The 25,270-nt window shown below is 35.9% G+C and overlaps 2 protein-coding genes across 3 annotated transcripts in view; one reads left to right on the top strand and one right to left on the bottom strand.

Annotated features, from left to right (window-relative positions):
- Positions 1-3,515, top strand: part of LOC113754129 — a 35,942-nt gene extending 32,427 nt beyond the window's left edge. The window contains exon 8 of the mRNA XM_027298478.1: positions 3,478-3,515. Within this exon, the coding sequence (XP_027154279.1) occupies positions 3,478-3,506 (29 nt within the window). The 3' untranslated portion in view covers positions 3,507-3,515. The remainder of the gene's footprint in view (positions 1-3,477) is intronic.
- Positions 3,516-11,475: 7,960 nt separating this feature from the next.
- The window catches only part of LOC113751673 (probable inactive ATP-dependent zinc metalloprotease FTSHI 5, chloroplastic), a 38,257-nt gene continuing 24,462 nt past the window's right edge, over positions 11,476-25,270 (bottom strand). The window contains exons 13-19 of one of the 2 annotated variants that reach the window (XM_027295762.1): positions 19,270-19,389; positions 17,996-18,181; positions 17,841-17,915; positions 15,577-15,636; positions 14,834-14,941; positions 12,921-13,001; positions 11,476-11,872 (exon numbers count right to left, since the gene is read on the bottom strand). In XM_027295762.1, coding sequence (XP_027151563.1) covers positions 11,804-11,872; positions 12,921-13,001; positions 14,834-14,941; positions 15,577-15,636; positions 17,841-17,915; positions 17,996-18,181; positions 19,270-19,389 — 699 coding nt within the window. In that variant the 3' untranslated portion in view covers positions 11,476-11,803. Of the gene's footprint in view, positions 11,873-12,920; positions 13,002-14,833; positions 14,942-15,576; positions 15,637-17,840; positions 17,916-17,995; positions 18,182-19,269; positions 19,390-20,114; positions 20,494-25,270 lie in introns of those variants that run through there. The other variant, XM_027295763.1, reaches the window with a different exon arrangement.

Below are 25,270 nucleotides of genomic sequence, written 5' to 3'. Positions count from 1 at the left end.
ATCAATAGGCTAAAGAAGGTTATTCCTGAAATTATCAGTAACACACAGTGTGCCTTTGTAAAAGGCAAACACATTCTTGATAATGTTCTCTTGATGCATGAGGTGGTGAGGGGTTATCACAGGAAAGATGGATCACCAAGAGCTGTCATAAAGATTGATACTATGAAAGCCTACAACCCCCTTAATTGGGATTTCCTATTTGCTGCTATGAAGCTATTGGGCTTACCTGCTGAATTCGTTGCTTTAGTGGATAATTGTGTGACCATGGTCTCCATTTCGCTTAACCTAAATGGATCAATGGTAGGATACATCAGAAACGAAAGGGGAGTGAGACAGGGGGATCCTAAATCCCCATATCTATTTCTAGTTGCTATGGAGATATTCACTAAATTGCTGAATTGGAACATTGATAAGAATGGATTCGACTATCACCCAAGTGTCAAGAACTTAAATAGCCCATTTATCTTTTGCTGATGACCTTTTCATACTTACTGCTGCTACAAGGAGATCATTTCAGTTGATTCAGAAAACCTTGCATGAATTTGGGGAAATGTCCGGCCTCAAGCCAAATCTACACAAGTGTCAGATATATATGGCTGGTGTGAATGAGGATATGCAGATCTAACTTTGCAACCTACTGCAGATGCTTTTAGGCTCACTCCCTGTTAGGTATTTGGGCTTGCCATTGATATCTAGACTGAGATTTATGGATAGTCGACCTATTTTCAATAAGATAGAACAAAGAATTCATAGTTGGGCCAGTAAAAAATTTCATATGGAGACAGATTACAATTGATAAAATCTATCTTAAATGGGATTCAGGTTTTTTGGCCTAGTGCTTTTATTCTTCCCAAATCTGTCATCAAGAAGATTTGTAGTATGCTAACTTCCTTTTTATGGGCTGGTGAGATTAGAACTCATTATTGTGCAAAAGTTATGTGGACTGATATATGTATGCCTAGGAAGAAGGAAGGGTTGGGGCTGTTTGATTTAGAACTTTGGAACAAATGTCTAATCATGAAGCAAATATGGCATATTTGCTGTAAAAAGGATACCCTTTGGGTTAAATGGGTTCATACCAACAACTTGAAAGGGTGTTCCTTTTGGGCAGCAAAGATTCCTGTTAATAGTTCTTGGGTATGGAGGAAAATATTGTTGTTAAGGGAAGAAGCTCAGCCTTTCATTAGACATTGATTGGAAATGGTGCTGATACATATTTCTGGTACGATTACTGGCACCCTATGGGTCCTTCATATAAATATTTTTCTAAAAATTTGTTGCTCAACTTTGGACTTACAAAAGCTTCAAGAGTCTCTAACTGTATTCAAGGGAGTATGTGGAAATGGCCCCAAGGGAGAAGAAGAACAGGGGAGATATGTAAACTAATACGGGAGACCCTGCATTTATTTTTGCCTAATACACATGTTGCTGATGAAGTATACTGGTATGGTAGTGCTTCAAGCCAATTTACAGTCCAGCTAGCAATGTCAAAACTTAAAAGAGTTTGTGGAGCTCCAGTGCCATGGTACAAGCTGGTATGGGGGAAAGGTACCACGTTACTCTTTCATTGCTTGGATGCTTTGTAGAGGAAGATTACCTACCAGAGACCGTTTAAAAGCCTGGGGAGTGGCTTTGGAGTCCGATCAGTATGTCCTATGTAATAGTGCTGAGGAGTCCATGAGGCATATTTTCTTTGATTGAACTCTATCCAACACAGTATGGGAGAAGCTACAGTACTTGTGTGCCATAGTGTGGGAAAATCTGTATTTTTGGGAAGTAGAATATTGAATAATAAAACCGTGTAAATTAGGAGAGATTAGTGGAGAGAAATTCTATATAACTATAACTGTGTATTAGCTGTAGAGGAGCTAATTTGGTGTAAAATCTTATTCCTAGATTAAGGATATAATTGTGTATAGTTTCCTAATATAGGCTGAAACCTGTTGTATATATTCTCTTGGATCAATGAAATAAATTATTCCCCTCATTCATTATTTTCAAGTTGGTATCAGAGCATCTTTGCCTGATTTTTTCTGTTTCATTTTTCCTCCTTATTTTTTTTACATTGTCCCCTGTCCCTTCATCATGTTTGAAACATCATCAGATTCTACCATTAATCCTCAAACTACTGCCTCTTCATCCAAAAACAGAATCGAATCCTTGAAAACTGGGGTTGATTCTCATTCAATTCAGATTACTACCATTCGGTTGAATGGAGATAATTTTCTCCGATGGTCACAAGCAGTCTGGATGTATATCTGAGGTCGTGGCAAGATGGGGTATTTAACTGGTGAAACAAAGGCTTCAATAAGCACGGATCCTGCTTATGCAACATGGGATGCGGAAAACTCCATGATAATGACATGGCTTGTAAACTCAATGGAGGAAGATATCAGTTCTAACTACATGTGCTATTCAACGGCACAAGAGTTATGGGAAAATATCAATCAGATGTACTCTGATTTGGGAAATCAGTCCCGAATTTTCGAGTTGACTCTCAAAATTGGAGATCTACGTCAAGGGGAAGACACTGTCACAAAATATTTCAATTCGCTTAAGCGAATATGGCAGGATTTGGATCTCTTCAACAGCTATGAGTGGAAATCAACAGAGGATTTTCAGCATCATAAGAAAACTGTTGAAGACAGCCGAATCTTTAAATTTCTGGCAGGGCTAAACAACGTTGAATTTGATGAAGTTAGAGGGAAAATTATTGGGAGACAGCCTCTTTCTTCAATTGGTGAGGTGTTCTCAGAGGTTAGAAGGGAGGAAAGCAGAAGAAATGTAATGCTGGGAAAGAAGGGTCCTGGAGTTGCTGTTGAAGGATCGGCTTTAGAGGTTGCCTCATCCTTTAAAACATCAACTTATCAGCGTAGAACAGGAGAAAAATCCAGTGAAAAACCACAGGTCTAGTGTGACTATTGTAATAAGCCTTGTCACACTCGTGACACATGTTGGAAACTACATGGAAAACCTCCAAATTGGAAAAACAAAGGAGGAGAGAAGTCTGGACGAGGAGTTCCTACTGCTAATGAAGCTGATGCTGGCCCTTTCACCAAAGAACAAATGGAGCATCTTCTTATGCTACTGAAATCCAGTTCTACCTCATCTAACTTTCCTAATGCTTCTATGGCTCATACATGTATTGGATCTAAGGCTCAATTCAATTCTTTTTTGTCTAATTCCTCAACCTTTTCTGCTCCATGGATCATAGATTCTGGAGCCTCAGACCATATGACAAATTCACTTAAACTCTTCCAATCATATACACCATGTTCTGGAAATAAAAAGATCAAGGTTGTAGATGGAGGTTTCTTTCCTGTTGCTGGAAAAGGTTCAATACAAACCTCAAAAAATATTAACCTGAAATCTGTTCTTCATGTTCCAAAATTGGTCTGCAATCTTTTATCAGTTAGTAAACTAACAAAAGATTCTAATTGTTTGGCTATTTTCAATGAATCTCATTGTGTTTTTCAGGACAAGAATTCGAGGATGACGATTGGTAGGGTTAGAATGATCAATGGCCTTTACTGTCTTGAGGATAATTCACCGAGTGCTCAAATTGCTCAAGAGTCTAGTAGTAATATTTCTGTATCTGCTTATGAACAAATAATGGTTTGGCATTACAGATTGGGCCATCCTAGTTTTATTTATCTAAAACATTTGTTTCCTTTGCTTTTTAAGAATGTGACCCCCCTGAAACTAAAATGTGAAAGTTGTTTGCTTGCTAAAAGTCAACGAAAATCTTATGTCCCAAGGCCTTATTTATCATCAAAACCATTTTATTTGTTTCACAGTGATGTTTGGGGACCCTCAAGGGTTACTACTATTTCGGAAAAAAGGTGGTTTGTAACGTTCATAGACGACCATACTCGTCTATGTTGGGTATACTTAATGCATAAGAAGTCAGAAGTAGCAACCATTTTTCAAAATTTCTATAACATGATAGAAAATCAATTTCAAACAAAAGCAAGTATTTTGCGGTCTGATAATGGAACAGAGTATTATAATAGTATCCTTGGAACATTTTTTGAAGAAAAAGGGATTTTACATCAGTCTTCTTGCACTGATACCCCCGAACAAAATGGAATTGCCGAGCGTAAAAACAAACATCTGTTGGAAGTCGCTCGTGCCATGATGTTTTATATGAACTTACCAAAATATTTTTGGGGGGATGCTGTTTTAACAGCATCATACCTAATTAATAGGATGCCTTCCAAGGTCTTACAATATAGTACTCCTTTAGAGTGTTTTAAAAAAATTTTCCCTGAATCAAGAGTTAATTCAGATTTGCCTTTAAAAATATTTGGATGCACTGCTTATGTGCATATTCCAAAGAAATCTCGGTCCAAGTTGGATCCTAGGGCCGAAAAATGTGTCTTTGTTGGTTATGCTCCAAATCAAAAAGGGTACAAATTCTTTAATCCTCTCACACGGAAAGTCTTTGTCACTATGGATGCAATTTTTTTGGAAGGTCTTCCTTTCTTTAACAAACCTTTGATTCAGGGGGAGAATTCTAGTGAATCAAATTTTTGGGAAACTGAAGCTTTACCAACTATAATTTTTGAAACAGATAAGGAAACGAAGATCCCTCAATTTGATAATGCAGAAACTGATATTGGTTTATCAGATATGGAAATATTGCGACGAGAAAAAAATTGTTCCAATCTTGAGCCTGTGGTATACACTAGGAGAAATATTTTTAAAAAGGGTGAAGGTCCATTGATGAGTCCAGCTCCTGTTCATGAGAAGTCCTCGAGTGAAGTCTGTCCAAATACATCAGGTAATACTTCACCTTTCTTTTCTTCTGCTGTTCCAGAATCTGACCCAGTTTTAAACCCTATTCTTCCTACTCAAGAATCTGATCTTGATCTTCCCATCGCCATTAGGAAAGGAACCCGTACTTGTACTAGACATCCAATTTCCAAATATGTGTCCTATGATAACCTTTCCCCTAAATATAGAGCCTTTACCACTGAAATTTCAAAACTTGTGATTCCTAGAAACATTAAAGAAGCGTTGGTTGATCAGAACTGGAAATCTGCAGTGTTTGAAGAGATGGAAGCATTGAGGAAGAATGATACGTGGGATGTGGTGGAGTTGCCTAGGGAGAAAAAGATTGTTGGGTGCAAATGGGTGTTTACAGTTAAAAGCAAAGCAGATGGTACTGTAGAAAGGTACAAGGCCAGATTAGTTGCGAAGGGTTTTACACAAACCCATGGAATAGATTATCAAGAAACATTTGCCCCTGTTGCCAAGATAAATTCTATTCGGGTCCTTTTATCTCTTGCTATTAATGCAAATTGGCCATTGTACCAACTTGATGTGAAAAATGCCTTTCTGAATGGAGACCTAGAAGAGGAGGTGTTTATGAGTCTTCCTCCAGGTTTTGTAGACAAATATGGTGTTGGAAAAGTTTGCAAACTGAAGAAATCTCTTTATGGGCTTAAACAATCACCAAGAGCTTGGTTTGAACGCTTCAGCAAAGCTGTTAAAAAATTTGGTTTCTTACAAAGTCAGGCTGACCATACTTTGTTTTATAGGCATTCAAAAGAAGGTAAAGTTGCAATTTTAATTGTATACGTCGATGACATTATTTTAACAGGGGATGATTGTGGAGGATTAGAGAATTCGAAGAAGTTTCTGGCCAAGGAATTCGAAATCAAGGACTTGGGAAACTTAAAGTATTTTCTCGGGATGGAGTTTGCACGATCCAAGGAGGGAATTGTTGTAAGTCAAAAGAAGTATGTGCTTGATTTGCTCAAAGAGACAGGTATGATGGGATGCAGGCCAGCTGAAACTCCCATGGAGCCAAATTTGAAACTTCAACCAGCTAGTGTAGAGAAAGTAAGAGACAGAGAAAAGTTTCAAAGACTAGTTGGAAGACTTATTTATTTATCACACACTCGGCCTGACATAGCATTTCCAGTAAGTATTGTTAGTCAGTTCATGCATTCACCAGGCCCAGAGCACTTTGAAGCAATTCATAGAATCCTAAGGTACCTAAAGGGAACACCTGGCAAAGGTATTTTCTTTAAGGCACGAGGACATCTTCAAGTTGAAGCCTATACCGATGCGGATTGGGCTGGATGTATAACAGATAGAAGATCAACTTCTGGATATTGTACGTATGTGGGAGGTAATTTGGTAACTTGGAGAAGTAAGAAGCAGAATGTTGTGGCAAGGAGCAGTGCAGAAGCAGAGTTCCGGGCTGTTGCTCAAGGTATTTGTGAAGTGATATGGATTAGAAGAATATTACAGGAGTTGAAGGTTTCAGAAGTACTTCCTATGAAATTGTATTGTGACAATAAAGCGGCTATTTCTATTGCTCACAATCCAGTTCTTCATGACCGAACGAAACATGTTGAAGTAGATAAGCACTTCATCAAAGAAAAAATAGAAGGAGGTGTAGTCTGCATGACCTATGTGCCAACTAGAGACCAAGTGGCAGATCTGCTTACAAAGAGTCTTCCCAAAAAACAGTTTGATTTGTTAGTGAGCAAGCTGGTGATGAAAGATATCTTCAAACCAGCTTGAGGGGGAGTGTGGGAAAATCTGTATTTTTGGGAAGTAGAATATTGAGTAATAAAACCGTATAAATTAGGAGAGATTAGTGGAGAGAAATTCTATATAACTATAACTGTGTATTAGCTATAGATGAGCTAATTTGGTGTAAAATCTTATTCCTAAGATTAAGGATATAATTGTGTATAGTTTCCTAATATAGGCTGAAACCTGTTGTATATATTCCTTTGGATCAATGAAATAATTATTCCCCTCATTCATTATTTTCAAGTCATAGTTAAGAGCAGGTTACCTTGGGATGCTGAGTTAAAATGGTATTGTGATCATTGCAACTCAAACTCATTTATTGATCAAATCAGTAGGTTGGTGTTTTCAACTGCAATTTATTAGATATGGTGCGGAAGGAACCAAATCATATTTCAACGAAAATGTATCTCTGTCGTGACCATTGTATCTATGGTCCTTGAATCAGTTAGGAATGCTGTTGTGAGTTGGAGAGGAGTCCCATTGACCAAAGCCAATTGAGAGCTAAGTATGGAGCTCGGATCATCTCATGTGTGTTTCCAGCAAGATTGAGTTTGTATTACTGTAATAGTGATAGGATTTATGTAAGTAGGAATTGTTTGATTCCTGTGTACTCGCTTATTTCTTGATCAATAAAGATTCATATTTGCCCAAAAAAAAAAAAATGTTAACACCGTGTTTTCAATTGGCACTAGACGATGCTGAGGATTATGCACTTTATTTTGCAAAAATAATTTTATAGCAATTGAACTTAGTTACTAGTAGCTGAAAGTGCTCATTTACCCAGTGTTTTCAGAACCGGACCGGACCGGCCGGTTCAACCGGTTGGACCGCGAACCGGCCATGTCATCGGTCCGGTCTAATGCTAAAGCCGGAAGTTCATGGAGAACCGTTGAAACCCGGACGAACCGTGTGAACCGTTAAGAACCGTGAACCGGCGGTTTTTTAAATTTTTCAACAAAATATCAAGAATGGTGTAGCCATGATTCGAACCTGTGTCTCCAGATTTGCATATAACAATCTTACCGCTAGACTGTAGTTAAGTTTGTTGAGAATTCTACTTGACTAAAAAATATATTAAAACATCAAGTTCTTCTCTTATTTTTTTTTTTCAATTTTTTCTTCTTAACCATTTTTAACCCAAATATCCACAACAAGATTTTCTCAAGTCTTCACCATTATTATCAGGTTATTATCTTTAGCAGATTGTAAACAAGTTGAAAATTTCAACTTTTCTTGTTTTCCAACATCTTGGTAAGTTTAATTTTTTTTCTTTTCAAGGCTTTTTTTTTCTATATTACTATCTTTAGTTGATTTTTTTGCATTTTCTTCTTTTTCCCCTCAATTTTCATATGTTTCCCTCATTTTTTGTTTTATTTTTATTTGATTAATTAAGGATGAAATTTTTGCAAAAGTAGTGCACATCCATGTAGGAATTGGGTAGGAATTACAAATAATAACATTGGGCTGGTAAAAAATATGGTAGTTGGCACATAATCGAAGCTATTGATAATTGAATTTAAAATAATTAATGGTATAGGATCATTGAATTTAATATAACATGTTAATTAGTAATGTTTAGTAGCAATTAATTTTTTATGTGTTTAACTGTATATTTGTTTTTCAAAAATTTTTAGTTTTTTTTTTAGTTTGAGCAATTAGATTTATATTTTTATAATAAAATTTTAACTTTTTCAGCTTAAGTTGATTAAATTGTGAAGGTGGTGTGGTTGCTTATCATGCCACTCATAAAAGTTTGCTATTCAAATGGTTTGTCTTAACTTGAACTCTTTTATGGATTTTTTTAAGGGTTGTAAAAGAATTTCAATATTTAATTTATTTATTTTTTGTGTTTTTATTTGTGATAATTGGTGAACATTTGGATTGTATCTATTTATGTTTATAATGAATTTATGAAAACTTGTGGTGAATTATGATATTTTAATTATATTTATCATTCCATGTTTTATGTATAACTTTTACGAAATTTATTATTATCCTAACTTAAATTAAGTTATGTTGGTAAAGTTCAAGTGTAGAATGAAACATGTTTAGTACTTAACACTAACACTGGAAAAAAAAAAAAAAAAAAAAACAGTGAACCTATGAACCGACCGGTTGGACCGGTCGGACCGCGAACCGGCAACCTCTCCGGTTCACTGACCGGTCCGAGTTTAAAAACATTGCATTTACCTGCAAAATTCCAGCGTGATCTCCTTCAGCATGGTCTTCGCTTGGAACAGCCCAACTGCCAGGCCAATGGGTCCTTTTGGACCGTAACAGGTTCCACAAAATCCACCCCGCTTTCTCGTGTGCTTTAGTATTTTCATTTCCTCTCTAACATTAAAAGCATCTGATCTCCTCCTTATCGAATCATGCAATCCATTAATCCTTACTTTCAATTCATCGTGTTCCCTTTTAACCTTTCTTCTATCCTTGACAAAATCAGATGTCTTCTTGTTCTTCGTTGGATGGCGCTTTGTATTAAAGTAGGATTCTGGGTTCCTAGGCTCGACGTCATGTTTCCTACAGAATGGAACCCACAAGTTGGCAAAGCTAACAGCCTCTGCCATTGCTTCAAAGGTGAGGAGTGCACTGGCATCATCTGAAACATGACAAGCAAGCTTCTCTACAGGATAATCAGCCCCCAGGATCGATAAATGGTATTTGCAGTGACTTGTGGTGGTTCTTTGTCCGTATTGATTGGTAGGTCAGAACGTCCAGTAGGGATTGGATGGCGATGCTAAATCAAATTTATCGCGTAGAACCTCAAGGTCTGTGGAGCGGTTGATAGGGAAAATCTTTGGAATTTGATCCAGAATGCAGGAAGTGAAAACCAAACCTCACATATGACTGAGGGTGTAGCCATAGCCACAGGGCATCCTTGTTTGGATGTCTCGAACTCCAGGCTACGAAAACCACCAAAACCACTAACTAGAAGTAGATTTCTACGTTCCATTCGCAACTTTTCAGGTTTCAACTATCATTTGAAGAGATACAACTCTAGACATGTTTTTAACGGTTAATAACTGTATTGTATATACAGTTCATGTAATCTGCAGATTCTTCTCCATTGTATAGAAATCGATTTTCAAAGAGAGATGGGAAAGGAAACTAAAAATATTTACAAAGTAAATAACAGTGGAAAGGGCAGAACGCATGGTGAGGTAGAGACACCAATTTGTAGAAGTATCCTTCTTTTGGCCCTATCTTTACGAGTTTCTAAGATCATTATACAATCTTTTTCTCGTTGAATATTACAGATAGAAATTTTATCTAAACTATTTAGACCAAGAGTCAGGACATTATTTTAATAGGAGCATAAACTAAAAATCAAGTTCTATTTGTCCTTTCACATACCAAGAAATAGCAAATAGATGTTAACGTATTTATAAATAAAAAATGATGGAAAAATCTCACTAATAATGATACAAGGCATCAAAGTATAAATTTTTACACCAAAAAAAAAAAATTCACTAGTGCTATTACTTGAGTAAAAAGAAAACAATGGTATAAATAGCTAAATTAAAATATGAGATAATTTCAAATTCAGTAAAAAGAAAACAAAGGTGCAATATGAGTGCTCTAACTCTTGAACAAGAACTCAAAGACTTTGAAAGAGAAATGTAGGATATTCTATTGCCTTTGAAAGTGCTCTAGGAACATGTCCTTGGTGGTTAGTCTCGATCGCATGCATTCGCAAGTTAAGACTTTGAACCCTCAATATATTACAGAGTAGGAAGGAAGAACGAACGAAAATAGAATTCACTATTTTTTAATTGGAAATTCAAGTCCTCTATTTGTAGGAACATAAGGATATAGATGCATGTACCATTAGAATTACAAGTACATGAATTTAGTTCCATAAATTTCGAGACGTACATGAATATAGCAATGAATCTAAGAGGGAAGTGAATGCAACCCTAGGGGAAAAATGAATGGACATTGGACAACACTTAAATTTGAGGCACAATTTCCAACACTATTACCCTAGGAGTTTTCTCAAGACATTCAGATGCTATATAACCTTTTTCATTGCTAAAATAACAAGTACAATTTATCCTAAGGTTATTCCTCAAAAATTTTCTTCCTAACATATTTCTTTGTTTGGTACAAAAATGCTTCTTTTTTCCCATTTTCTAAACCTAAGGTGCCCTTTTTTTTTTGGTAGGGGCTTCATGAAGCATATCCTATTTCCTAAGATTCATTAAGAACTTTGTCACAATTTTTTTAAATGGTCCGGATATTGTCTTTCATAAATTTCTCTCCATGGCAAAGGTAGTTTATGAAAAATTTGTTCTGCCCAATGAGCCATGAGTTGTGACCTTAATTGCCATAAATACTTCTAATAGAATTTTACAAAATCAATGTATTTATTGACGTCACATATTTTGCTTTTATTTTAGGCTAATTTTATTTATTCATAATGCTTTTCAATTGAAATAGCACCTCCAAATCCTTCTCTTATTTAACTAGCGAATTCTGTCAAAGATAGTTTTAGAATCATTATTTTACTAAGATTTTAGCCTTTTTTGACTGTCAAGCTAATCTGTATTTTTCTCCCAAACTCTTAACCAATTTAAAACATCTCCTTGTACAATTCCACTTATGTAATCTAAAAATTTTTCTTGTGACCAATCATTTTTGGACAAAAAACTTGAGCGACAGCTAAACTATTGGTCTAGTCAAGTTTTGGCCTTTCAAACAAATTTTCTTCACAAGTTGACCGCTAAACTAACTAACCGGTGCACTTGTGAACATTGCGTCGATTAATGCTCTTAATCTTTGAAATATGCACAACATGTGGCAAAGTGCAAGAGTAGTTTTGTCTACCACTTGTGCGATTAAAAGCAAAAGTATGCCACGGATAAGCAAAATCTATTTCTGGTTATCAGCAACTCAATGCATTGTGGAAAGAATATAGTAAAAAACAAACAAACAACCCAATATTTTTTTCACAGATAAAGAAGCAGGACATTGACATGCTCATTCGCTTAAAATTTTGCAAAATTTACACAGCGAAGCCTATCAAGAGCCGAAAAATGGAAAGAGACTCGCCTAAGTTTTCCACTACTATTAAAATAATAACCTCAATGAAGGTAGATAGGGGGAAAAAAATGAAGAAGGCCTTTTCTCAGCTAGAGACTACGACTTTCAGACTGCAAATATCCCATTCTGTGTACTTTTGTCATATACCTGCCTGACACACGATTAGCCTCGACAACTTGCATCCCAAAAGTTCATGGTTTCATTGCTAGCTTGATGTAGTGAGAAGAGAACTTCCCAACGCATTGCCATTTTCATGAAAGCTCTTAAAGATGGGCTGAAAAGCAAACATCGAAATTTTATCGAGCTTTCATAGACATTCCAAATGAAGATGCTATGGAACAAATAAAGTTGCAGTATTTCATTGGCTAACGTATTTATCAACAATTTCACATCCAACCAACATATACGAGCTAAATTAACTGAAACACAAGTAACTCGCAACTATAAAAAACTGATTATTCTCAATTTGCAACTGAAAAGAATTCTACTATTTCTGACTCAAGTTCTAAGACATGGAAACACAGAGAATCCATTAATCATGAAATTCTGGGGTTTCTGAGATTGATATAGTTTTAGTCTAAAGTGAGAGTTCCATCTATGGTTAAAAAGGCCAAGATGTGAATGTTAGCATCAGTTGGCTGTATGAAGATTGACAACAAAAGAATAAATAAAAAATGGACACGGAGCAACACTTAGTTAAACGTTAGGTTGAAGTTTCTAAGTCACAGAGTCGGTTCATTTAGACAAAGTTTCAACAGCTAAAAAATATGTATGCCCAAAATTCCATACATCACAATAGTTCGACAACATGATATTGAAGCTGGAAATTGCCTCGAAGAATGATAAGAATATAAGGACTATAAGAATAATCTACAAACTAGAATCTTCTCCTGCATTGTTTGCCTATACGAGTAAAGTAAGAAGTCGGAGGCATTTAACACATGCATAATTGAGTTACTTCCTCTAAGAATGATGTCTTGAAGAACAGTCATGTATATCAACAAAAGACAGCAGCTAACTTCAATATCTAATTTTAACATGAAAAATGACACAAAACCTTCCGCCATCGATCTCAACTTGTTAGTCATTAGATAATATGGAAAAAATATTTGTTACATTTCACAAGGCATCTACTACTCTACCATGACATTCAGAAATGTGCCATGCTCATAAGGACACAAACAAGAACGGGAGAATGTGCACTATCAATGGCAAGGACAAGCAAAACCCTGGCCTATGGCCTGGCAAGGGTGGCTTGTCAACCCATGTTTGTTCGATAATATTCACTCCAGTAAACCCACAACATAATGGAAAAATTTTACCTCTTCTCCACTTGCACTTGAAAGTGAAAATGGTTCTTCTTCCCGAATCCCACCATTGTCCTCAAAAATTCTCTCCAAATCCTGGTAAGATATAGATAAGTCAAACAGTGTTAGAGAGAGAAAAAGATTTTAATTACAAAATCAAGTAGCTCCAGGAAACCTAAACAGGTCACTGAAGCAAACTAGTCCCTCTATCAGGATATTTTGGTCAGAGTTGGGGAAGCCCTCTCTCAGCAGTCCGAAGAGGTTGGTTTCAAATTTCATCCTCAATTGTCATTACATTGATTGATCTGTTCTGCTTGAATGGTGTGATTTTTGGGCGTTTGTCTAGCTCACTGTAGTTGTTTAGGTAAATACTGGTAGTTGTCCAAAACACCCCAATAACACCCTAAAGAGCACCCAATCAGGCCAAAAAGAGGCCATCCAAACAGACTCCCCCTATGTGATTTGAAAACTCAAAAATTCACGTTGCAGCTTACTCTAGTGGAACCATATGTAAATGTCCCAACATAGTCTTGGTCCACATGTAAATTTAAAAAGAAAAGGGGGGGGGGGGGGTGTGTTTGTGGGGACATTAGCAACAACATAATCTGCAGACTGTATGAAAAACTCACACTTCAGAAGTGACCCAAATTATTGGACATTCTACAATGACCTTGTTGCTGAAATACAAAACCACAATGTTTTCTACCCAGAACACAAAAATCACTTCTCATATCACAGACCCAAAGATAAGTTATCAAAACTCAAAATTATGCCTTAATTATTATCAGTGATTTCCGTACCACCATGTTGACAAGCATGTCATAGTTGTGCAATGAGATATCAAGTATACAACCACACAGAGAGACATGCATATATGCATACAACATATGTTATACACACGAGGCACAGACACAAACACACATACATCATAAAACCATACGCAAGTAGGTATTTCTTCATACAAAAATATGCATACTCAAAAAATTCAATAGCTACAGGAGAAACAAAAAAGATTTAGTAGCCCCTGAAGTATTCAATTGCTATCAGGCATACTTGGTGCCTTAAAAAAATTAAGAACAGTATAACTGAAGTAGCAGATTGTACCATTAACCAATTTGAAGGCCTCATTTTAGGGCACCAAATACTTAAAGAATATATAAGCTCCACTATACAGGTCTAGAATATCTGCATTTCTTTGTTGTTTAGGAGGTTGATGAACACATATAGTCTTCAGATAGGAAACAGCAGACACAAAACAGCAGTTTAAACATTTCCAAAATCAGATTGGCACTATACAGGTCTAGGATATCTGCATTTCTTTGTTGTTTAGGAGGTTGATGAACACATGTAGCCTTCAGATAGGAAACAACAGACACAAAACAGCAGTTTAAACATTTCCAAAATCAGATTGGCACAATCACATTCAGGCCAAGATATGTCAACCAAAATAAAATGCAAATTGGACTTGGGTCTCATTCAGGTGAGCTGATACATATGCATTCACTTAAAATTTTGAACAAGATCCATATCTACACATGGCAGCTTGGTCTAGGCATGAAAACTGACAAGCATAAACATAAAGCAAGTCAGTCAGAAACGAAATGACCACCATAAGAGTAGGAACCTCATGAACAACAAAACAGGTATATCTAACAGCTTCATCAAGCACATTCGATCATGAATACAGCATAAGGATTTTTAACCTTATTGAGTGGCACTAACTAGCCCATGGTTGTAGGTTTCAACATGCATGCATAAAAATGAAAGGAAAGAACCTGCTCACATGCTCACAAACAAGTGCTAGAAGGTAACAGACTACCAAATGGTTCCTAACAATTTCTTAAAGCAGATTTTCTAAGACATACAAAAGGATAATGTAATTGTATACCTAAAATCGATGTTCGCAAGCAAATAACCAGGTACCTTACCTTTCCAGTCAAGATCTCATATTCAAGCAATTCCTCCACAATTTTCTCCATCACTTTGCGATTTTTTTGTAGCACTGATTTTGCTTTGTCATATGCTAAGTAATAGATCTGCAAAAAAAAAAATACAGTGTCTCCCTCCAATGATATCAGGCATGACAAAAGGAAAAAAGGGAACTTAACAAGACAATAAGTTACGCCGTGAAACAAAATCAATTGGATAATCAGGTAATATAGCATTTAGAATTTTGTATAAGGCCTTTCTAGCATCCTTTGTTGACATGAGAAGTGTCTTCATGGTTTCAAGGTGCAAAATGGAAAAGCTGCATTGACATTTGCTGCAAATACTTAACTAGCATTGATGCAGTCTTCAATGTTTTAAAGGTCAAGCAGCTCAAATTCTCATGTCATGCTTGAGCTCATTTTGTCAGGCCAGGATCCATCTGAGAGCATGTTAAATGGACACAGTTTCAAATTCAACTAGCTAAGCATCAGGCAAAACCATTTATCTCCATGCCTCGTATTAGTTGGCCCTAAAAAACTACTCCTTAGCGTGATCTTCTCAGCCTTGACTTCTAGTTTCATTGTTCTTCATTTGTGAGAATATTAGTGAATTTCAGTTAGGTAACAGGATAAAAAACACAAACACATCTACTGGAACTCCAAATATCAAGTTTTTCACCAACTGCTAAAGCCATTCATGTATAAAGAGCAAGCTGAAAACTTTCAACGACCAGTTAGCATACCTTCTCAACTTTAGCAGCCATTTCATATTCATAGTTGTTACCCATACTCAATGCTGTCACCTATAATATTAAACAGAAAATAATCAAGATCTGCAGCAGTTAGTCATTATACAAAAAGTAAATGAATTTTGTTAAATGTATTTTTCCTGTAAAGTAGAGGCTTTTTTTTTTTTTTTCCTATTGCAAAGTAGAGACTTGAGGATGAAATCTAGTTAAACTTTGGTGAATGAAGGTTCCACCTTTAAAGTCAAGGAGACTCTTGAAAATGTCAAAAGTGACAAAAGCAAGCAAATATCAAGCAGTCTTATATCCTACCACACATGTTCAGGTACCAATAGTGCACATGGTTTGAGGTTTGCATGTCACAGCTAAACTTTTTTTCCTTTCTATGTCATACTCATGACTCTATAGGCGTCATTGGCATCAGTATCAGAAACCAAATATTTCTAAGGAATAATTTGACATGCTGTGAAAACAGCGATCCTAGTAAAACAAACTTCTGCTTTTACGATATAGAAATAGTAAAACTGATTGATCTTAACCTTTTTCTTCTTGTATCTCTAAAATGGGAGGATACAGGCACTACTTGTTACAGGTGTTTTGATCAATTTTTCCACAAGGAACATTTTGGTAAAAAGTCAACATTTTTGCTTTCTCTTGGAAGTCAGAACTGAACAAGAGTGACAGGGAAGAGGAACAGCATATGTCAATGAAGCTTTTCTCTCTTTCATTTTTTGTGCTTTTCCCTTTTCCCTCTCTCCTTTAGATGGTTGAGAACTAGTGATGTGAAGCAGAGACACCAGAGAGAGAGAGAGAGAGGTGAAATCCAGAGCTTCTTCTACATTTGTTGGGGTACTAACATGTTGCACCCGGAAAAGTTAGGCTTGTACCACTTAGCTCCTGCTCTCTGTGACAATTTGGACCCTACACTTCAATGCCGTCCACTTTGCCCAACTGGCATTAAAACGTTACCTTTTGAGTGTAATGGCACTCCTTAGCAGCACAAGTAATCATGTGAGGGAAGATAAGCGTAAATAACAATGAAAAGAAAGACGCACTCAACTTTTACATTCCCAATAAATATCATAATATAAATTCTAACCCTGCTTGGCAATTATTGTACATGCCAGGTGCAAAAGCCCCATGTCCAAAGTCTAACCGAAAGCAAAATCGTGGCAATATCTTGAGACTGCCTGAAAGCAATTTCCACCTTCCAAAGCTTGTAGGCAGTCTAATGTCAATACAGCCTTTTAAAATAGCCCATTACAACTGCATTTCCAAGAGCTTGGACTATTGAGTCAAGATCCTCGAAGGCTTCAAAGCTCCAGAGGCTAAGATTGGAGAGGCTAATTAAAATTCTGCACCAACCTTTCCATGCTTACTCACTCCATCGTATGCATTATGTGCTACGGCTAAATGTCTGCCCTGATATACTCAATGCAGGGGAGGTAGATGTAATGACATTTTCAGCAAACCTAACCTTGTAGGACTTTGCAGACGAAAATATCATCATAAAACACAATTGGCTCAACGAAATCATTGGTTCTTTCTAATCCTTGAATATAAAAGAATTAAGGAGCTGGCTTTCATTTGCTCAATAGATTGTCATTACTCATTATAGAAAATTGTCAATTACATACTGTAACCAACTACCAGACTCAGAAGCATTACTCTTCAAGTGCAATTAGTATCACATAAATCTCATCAATATTAAGGTATTTAGACAGAATTCCTATGGTGTATCATACCAGAGCAAAATCTAAGACAAAATTTTCATTTTTTTAACTTTTCTTGCATATTTTTACGTACTCATTTAAAGCTTTTCCACATGTTTAGATCATTGGGGCAAAAGAGTAATAACTTGTCCATCTAAATTATTGGTTATAACATGCGCATCTTCTAAAATTTTAAGAGCTTAGCTAAATGCAAAAGAACAACTCAGACAATAGATATTTAGTCCCCTTCTTTGGACATAATCTGATATCGGTCCCTCACATTTCAAATTGACACAACCAATGTCTTATTCTCCTAAATGCTTCCAGTCTTAGAGGATTGACAGCAGATATACAAAAATTGACTATCCTTGTCAACTGATAACAGAAAAGAAAATGAGTGTACGGGAAGACAAAAGAATATATATTGTTTACCACTCTTCTTTTCAGATAAAGAGACAAATCTATATTGTTTATATATTTCCTGACTTGGCTGAAGAAAGGAAGGAAAAGAGAAAAGTGAAGAAAACAGATGGAGAAGATGGAATATACCGCATTGCCATGATGGTAAATCATTGGACTGTCATCTGGCCCCCACCCATACTGGATCACCATCCGTGTAGCTATCTGTTGAAAATGAGCAATTAGATACAAACTTCATTCTGTTATTCATGAAAGGAATATATTAAAGTAGACAGGAACACTACCTCTTGAGCTTTTTTCAACTCCGATGAAGACAGTATATTTTCTTCCCCAAATGGCAATAGCAGCTGAGAGGCTATATATGAACCAAAGCAAAATACAAGTTTCTTTTCAAGATAAGCTCTTGATTCCACATTCCCATTCAGGGAACCTTCACTTCTAGCTTTAGTAATTTTTGTGCACCCAATTCCCTGCATGAATAAGCACTGATGTTTTCGGAATTGTAATAAAGACTTCAAGATCAGATAGTTTTCCACTTGGGTGTGTGCTTTACCAAATATTACTAATAACAATGATAATGGTCTTAAACTAAAAGTACAAAAACATAAAAAATGTCTCAGATGCCATCACCTAGTAAAGATATGTCAAAGGAAACAATAATCCATAAAATTCCGCATCTACTTTTTACAATTTGACACAAGTGACATCCTTAATGTTCATCAATCATCAAGGAAAGAAATTAAAGATTGGTCTTGCATTGTGTTTGATATACAGAAAAATTGGAATAGGTACTGTAAACAGATATCTTGGGAGGAAAACATCTAGTCACAGTATTATGAGTGACCAACTAATATTTATAGGAGTACAAACCTAACGGACTATTTACAAGAATACTAATATTCTCCTAACAGGTACCATGTATGAAATATCTAGAAGAAAGCCAAAAAGGTTTGACATTAAAAAGTTTATCAAAATTGTAAATCTAGAAGTGGATAATAACCGGTTCAGCTAGCATTGACAGACTTGACCCAAAAAAAAAAGAAAAAAGAGATAAAGAGGGGAAAAAATAGGTAATTTTCATGTTTTTTAGAGTGTAATTAATTGTTGGATCATGAAAAGCAAGGCTAGTACACAAGCCCTGGCACTAAAGATCAGAAAGATGCTGCACTTTCCAAAAACCAATACTGGATAAAACTATTACTTATTAACTGACAGCTGATTATGATGCTGACTCTTACAGAGGCCTAAGATAACGTAAGTGCACCAAGCACCAGGCATTACACCAATGAGACTCACACAAATGCCTAAACGTGATTATCTATTTTTCCCCCTCAACTCAGATAATTGACATAGTTTAGAAAACTTCATTACTCAAGAAGTCTGTGCATGGTAGTTTCAAGGTTGTAAGACTCAAACTTCCATTACCAGAACTAGAAAACAGAATGCCACCATACATACGACATAAAAAGGAGACTGGACATATTGATTTCTTGTTCTGTGGGAGAATTATGCTCATTCTTCTCCCATATACGAATGAATATGAAACCAAATAAGCTACCTCCCAAGAGAAAGGTTCGAGCCATAGATTATCAATGACATCAAAGTTTGGCAAAAGAAAAGCAAGCAGCCCACGACCAGCAGCCCAAACAGCATGCGGTAACTTCGTTTCCCTGGTCCACTACAACATGAACAAAAAAATAGAAATTATATTAAATATATTTCCAGATCCTGAAGAATAAACTGGTAGGACATGCTCTAGTCATTAAAAACCAAGCTTCTTAGAACAGTGAGCACCCAATAACTCAAAAACAGGGAGGTGTTTGTTACGTCACAATGAACCGATATAGATAAAAACAACTTTAAGTACTCCCTCCCATCTTATTCTTCTTGTCCAATTTATGTCCCCAGAATAAGTCATGGTTTAACGAGTCAAAGAAAATACCAAAGCTTTCTCATTCTATGCCTCATATACAATTTGCAAACAATAATCTTACAGCAAGAAATAAACAATAGAACAACAAATAACCATTTTAGTATAGGGGCATCGATGTAAACTTACTATTGCAAAATTAAGTGTCTTAGTCAAATTTAGATTTTCTAAAACTGTCTGCAAAGGTTGCCATGACATATAAAATAGGACCAAGGGAATGAGAATCTACACCTTTCTTATCAGTATTAAGCGTCTTTCATCACTAAAAAAATGAAAAGATGACTCAGCATGTTCTTTTAGATAATACATTTTTTATTCTGTCACAAATAACAGGCAGGTCATTAACTCTTGTGACATTTAGATTCTCCCAACATAATTCAAATGATAAGGAAGTAAAGTTTTGCACAAGAAAAGATACAATCATAACCATTAGCATATCAACTCAAACTTCAGATTATTGTTCATCGCGTACTTCTCAATGTGAAAAGACATCCGATTCTAGATCTAGTCACTATTAGAGTTGGTTCTTAAAAATGAATAGATAAAAAGGGGGCAACGAACATAAATGGCCTGGTCTGCTTTTGGCCATTCAACTATTTCGTGTTTCACCCAGTCAATTGGTAAGCGATATAGTTTAGGCACTGTGAAATTCAAAAGTTATCAATGATTCCACTCATCAAGTTTAAGGCTATTTATGTTATCTAAAATCAAGAAGCATAGAGAAAGACATCCCCTTCTTTGTCTCATCTTCTTCATCAATGTGTATGTCTGTCATTCTTCTTGTTCATAATTTCTTCAGCCCCATCTTTGGTGTCATCTTTCAAGTCTCTTCTCTGGCATCACTTAATCAGTCTTGGCATTAAGAAGTTCATTACCAGAAAAAGACAGAGTACATCACCATCGGACTAAATTTATGATAGTGCAGAAGCAAAACATAAAGGTAATTGGACAGTCAACTACTTCTGTATAATAGCCAATAGTTTGCCAACTTCATCACTATGCCATCCTATTAGAAAGTGACATCACCAACAGGCTGGTCAGACTTCTTTAATGCCACAAAATATGGAGTTCATTTCAATGATTATATGCTGTCAAACTGGCAGACACGAAACTAAGGGAAAGTGGGAGAAACTAAGGTGTGGAGAATGGGAATGAAGACTCTAGACAGGAAGTGGGAATTCAGTCTTGAGGCCTTGGGTCAACTTGAGGGAGCACGAAGGGAACTAGTGTGAGGGCAGAGATGTCAGATAAGGACATTATAATGGACAGAGAAAAACACACAAACAAGAAAAGGGGAAAAGGAAAAGACAAGCGGTGAATTCTTTCCTCCCCCTCAAGGTTCTATACATCATCCACTTTCCCCTAAACTCGAGGGAGATAGTGGAGTTGACGGCTAAAATTAATGGAATGGCCTTACCTATGACACTTTTAAAAGTTAAATTAGTGATTTGAAAACTGAACTACTTTAATTACCAAAAGTAGTCGATTGAAATAATTTGGTGTCCCATATAAGCTTTCAGGACCAAGAAAAATAAAATAAAATTAAAGCAATAACTTGTCCCCTGTAACATGCATTAAACTTTACCATTTCGCCAAAAAAGAAAAAGCATTAAATGACTATTTTACATCTTTTTCATCACCACATATATGAAGTTCCATTGTGTCATGGAGCAGTTTACCTTTCTAGTCGAGTCTTCTCTGATTCAATCAGTATTCAGAAAAATTTATAACCCTTATAACAGCAATGATGACAACAGCTAAAGTTTCAAAATAGTAGTTCAATTAAAAATACAAAAGCTGTGAATTCTAGTCAACAAGCATTGCGGAGCAGTGAATCCAAAAATGCTTATCAACTATGGTTTACACTATACAGAGTCCTGTGTACAGCAAGATAATCTTGAAGTTGATTTCATTAATTCAACAGAAATTGCTAGAAAAAAGTTATAAGAACATCGTTTTAAATTCTACAGAAAGATTAGTTGATATTTTTGCCAAAGATTTTATGGGTTCATGCTTGCAACATACTCTGTCATAACTAGCAGTTACCATCAGGATAAAGGTGAGATTGTCCCAGAGTACCAGAGTTGATTAAGTCTATATTACCAACTATGGTTTGAAGTGCTATTCGTTATGGCTGAAAGTTCATCAAAAAGTGTCGTGGCATCCACTAATGTTATGACAATGGTGACGCCTCAAATCACAAATTGGAAGTTGAACGACCCTAATTATCAACAATGATCAAAAGCTGTTAAGATTTATCTGACAGGCTTAGGAAAACAACGACATCTCACAGATGACTCTCCTACGGAGGATAACAAGAGACTAATGTGGATTCAAGAGGATGCCCAAATTCTTGGAGCACAATGGAATTCTATGGAGTCACGAATTGCTTACATATGTTTTTATTATGAGACAACAAAAGAAGTTCAGGATTATGTCCAGTTATTATACTGCAGTAATCTTTCATGGATGTATGATATTTCTTTGGAATATTTTTAGTTGCAACAATATAACAAGACAGTAACTGAATTCTTTGCCGATTTCAAGCGAATTTTAGAAGAATTAAATATTGTAATGCCTCTCTCGAGTGATGTTACAGTTATGCAAAGGCAAAGAGAACAAATGCTTGTGCTCAAATTCTTGGCCGGCCTTGGGCCAGAATTTGAACTAATCAAATATCAAATTTTAGCAGGTGAACAATTACCATCCTTTATAGAGGCGTATGCTCGTGTCTTATGTTTTACATCTAAGGATAATAAATAGGGTGATGGTGCTCTAATTAATGACAAGTCTACATTAGTTGCTAACAACAATCGAAAGAGAAACTTAGTCCTGGATGTGAGCAACTTAGTTTTGGATGTGACTCTCATGGAGGAAGAAGTAGAGAGGTCGTGGAGATCGAGGCACCCATGAGTGTACTCATTGTGGTTTGAAAAATCACATTCATAATACTTGTTGGGATTTAGTTGAAAAACCTCCTCAATTTGCTAATACAGTTACCACGAATCAAGCTGAATCTGGTTCTTCAACATAAGGGTCCCAGAAGACTTTTACCATATCCGAGACAGATTATGTTAAATTCCTGCAGCACCAAACTGCAAATCACGCATCTCTTCCCTCTGCTTCTTTAGCACAAAAAGGTAATGCTATGATTTGTCTCTCCACATCCTCTAATTCTGACTCATGGGTTATCGACTCCGGGACATATGTCAAGTAACTCTAGATATTTTTCTAATATTCAAGAGTCTACTTGCTTTGCTCATGGTACTTTAGCTGATGGATCTACAACTAAAACTAATGGACTAGGCAATTTAGAAATTAACCCATCTCTTCCGCTATCTTCGGTTCTTTATGCATCCAATTTGCCTTTTAATCTAATGCCCGTTAGTAAGCTTACTAAATTTCTACAGTGTTCAGTTATTTTTTCTCCTGATTTTGTTATCATTCAAGATTTGAAGACAAAGAGGACGATTGGTGGAGGGCATAAGCATAGTGATCTTTTTTTTCTAAACTCCAATGGTATGATTGCGTGTCCTGTTACTGTTTCTCCTCTTGAAATTCGCTGTCGTTTGAGTCATCCGTCTCTACAAAATTTGAAGGAGTTGGTTCTTACTTTGAATCAGTTGTCTTCATTAGAATGTGAGTCTTGTCAGTTAGAAAAGCATCATCATGTTTCTTTTATCCCTAGAGTTAATAAACGGGTTTTTGAACCGTTTTTGTTAGTTCATTCTGATGCTTGGGGTCCTAGTCACATCATTTTCAAGTTAGGCTTTAAATATTTTGTAATCTTAGTTGATGACTTTTCCAGAATTACATGGGTTTATTTAATGAAAAATCATTCAGAACTATATTCCATTTTTTATGCATTTGTTACAGAAATAAAGAATCAATTTGGTGTACCTATACGTACAATTCACAGTGATAATGCGAAAGAATATTTTTTTCGCTCCTTTTGATACTTTTATGTCTAAGCCCAGTATTATTCATTCGTCTTCTTGTCGTCACACTCCACAATAGAATGAAGTTGCTGGAAGAAAAATTGGACATTTAATCGAATTTGCTCGAACACTTTTGTTGCACATGCATGTGCCTAAATAGGTTTGGAGTGATGCAGTTTTAACTGTATTTTAATTAATTAATCGCTTGCCATCTAATATTTTTGGAGGCCAATTAACTCACTACATTATTTTTTCTCGTTAACCTATATTAAAATTACCTCCTCGTATTTTTGAATGTGTGTTTTGTTCATCAGCTGGCTCCCGAGGTGGATAAATTAGATTCTCGTACTATTAAGTGTATTTTTTTAAGATACGCATGAGCGCAGAAATGATATAAATGTTACAGTCAAGATTTAAATCGATTTTTTACTTGTGTTGATGTTACTTTCTTTGAGTCCACTCCTTATTTTATGGAAACAAAGTATGCCTAATGAGTTAGAATAGTGTTCCTCTTTTTCTTCTCCTGTTTTATCAGTTCCTTCATCTTTATTACCTGAGTCATACAGTCCACTAGATTCCACAACTCGGTTATCTCGTCCTAATTTTCAAGTTTATTCTCGCCATTCCGTAGTTGTGAAAGCTCCTAATACACCATGTGCTTCACCAAGTAACTCTCAATCTTCAAATCCAAGTATGACACCCTTCTGTAAGTTAGATCTTCCTATTGTTTTACGCAAAGGTAAGAGGCACTGTACTTCTAATTCTATTTCTAATTTTGTTTTTTATTCTCATATCTCTCCATCATATTCTTCTTTTGTTGTTTCACTTGATTCTGCATTCATTCATAAATCTATTACACATGCTCTCAATCATCTTGATCGGAGATTAGCTATGTAAAAAGAGATGTTTGCTTTGAAGAAAAATGGTACTTGGGATCTTGTTCCTCTTCCTTTTGGTAAGTCTGTTGTTAGTTGTAAATAGTTGTACACTATAAAAGTGCAGGCAAATAGTTCTATTGATAGATTAAAAACTCGCCTGGTAATTAAAGGATATACTCAAGTGTATGGAATAGACTACTTCAAAACATTTTCTCCTGTTACAAAGATTACCTCTATTTGTCTTCTTATCTCTTTAGCAGTAACTTATAATCGACCATTGCATCAGTGGGATGTGAAAAATGCGTTTTTACATGGAGATTTGGAAGAAGAGGCATATAAGGAACAACCCCTTGGGGTTGTTCAGGGGGAGAATTCGCAGTTGATTTGTCGTCTTAAAAAATTCTTATATGGATCGAAACAATCTCCTAGGGCTTAGTTTGGCCAATTTAGTAATGTTATCATGGAGTTCAGTCTAACAAGATGTGCAGTAGATCACTTTGTGTTTTATTGCAATTCTAATGTTTGTAAGATTTTATTAGTTGTTTATGTGAATGATATTGTGATTGCAGGTAATGATGTTGTGGAGATCCAGAAGCTTAAGCCCAATCAGCAGGCAAACTTTCAGACAAAAGATTTAGGTCACTTACAGTATTTTTTGGATATTGAGGTAGTTCGATCTAAATATGAAATTTATTTATGTCAAAAAAAATATGTACTCGACATGCTGAGTGAAGTTGAAATGTTAGGTTGCCGACCTATGGATACTCCTATGGGTCCTAATGTGAAATTAGTTGGAGATCAAGATGCATTACT

This window comes from Coffea eugenioides, chromosome 11 (assembly GCF_003713205.1).
Source record: "Coffea eugenioides isolate CCC68of chromosome 11, Ceug_1.0, whole genome shotgun sequence".
Lineage (NCBI taxonomy): Eukaryota > Viridiplantae > Streptophyta > Magnoliopsida > Gentianales > Rubiaceae > Coffea > Coffea eugenioides.
Note: the sequence above shows the minus strand (reverse complement) of the source record. Positions and strands in the feature narration are given on the sequence as shown.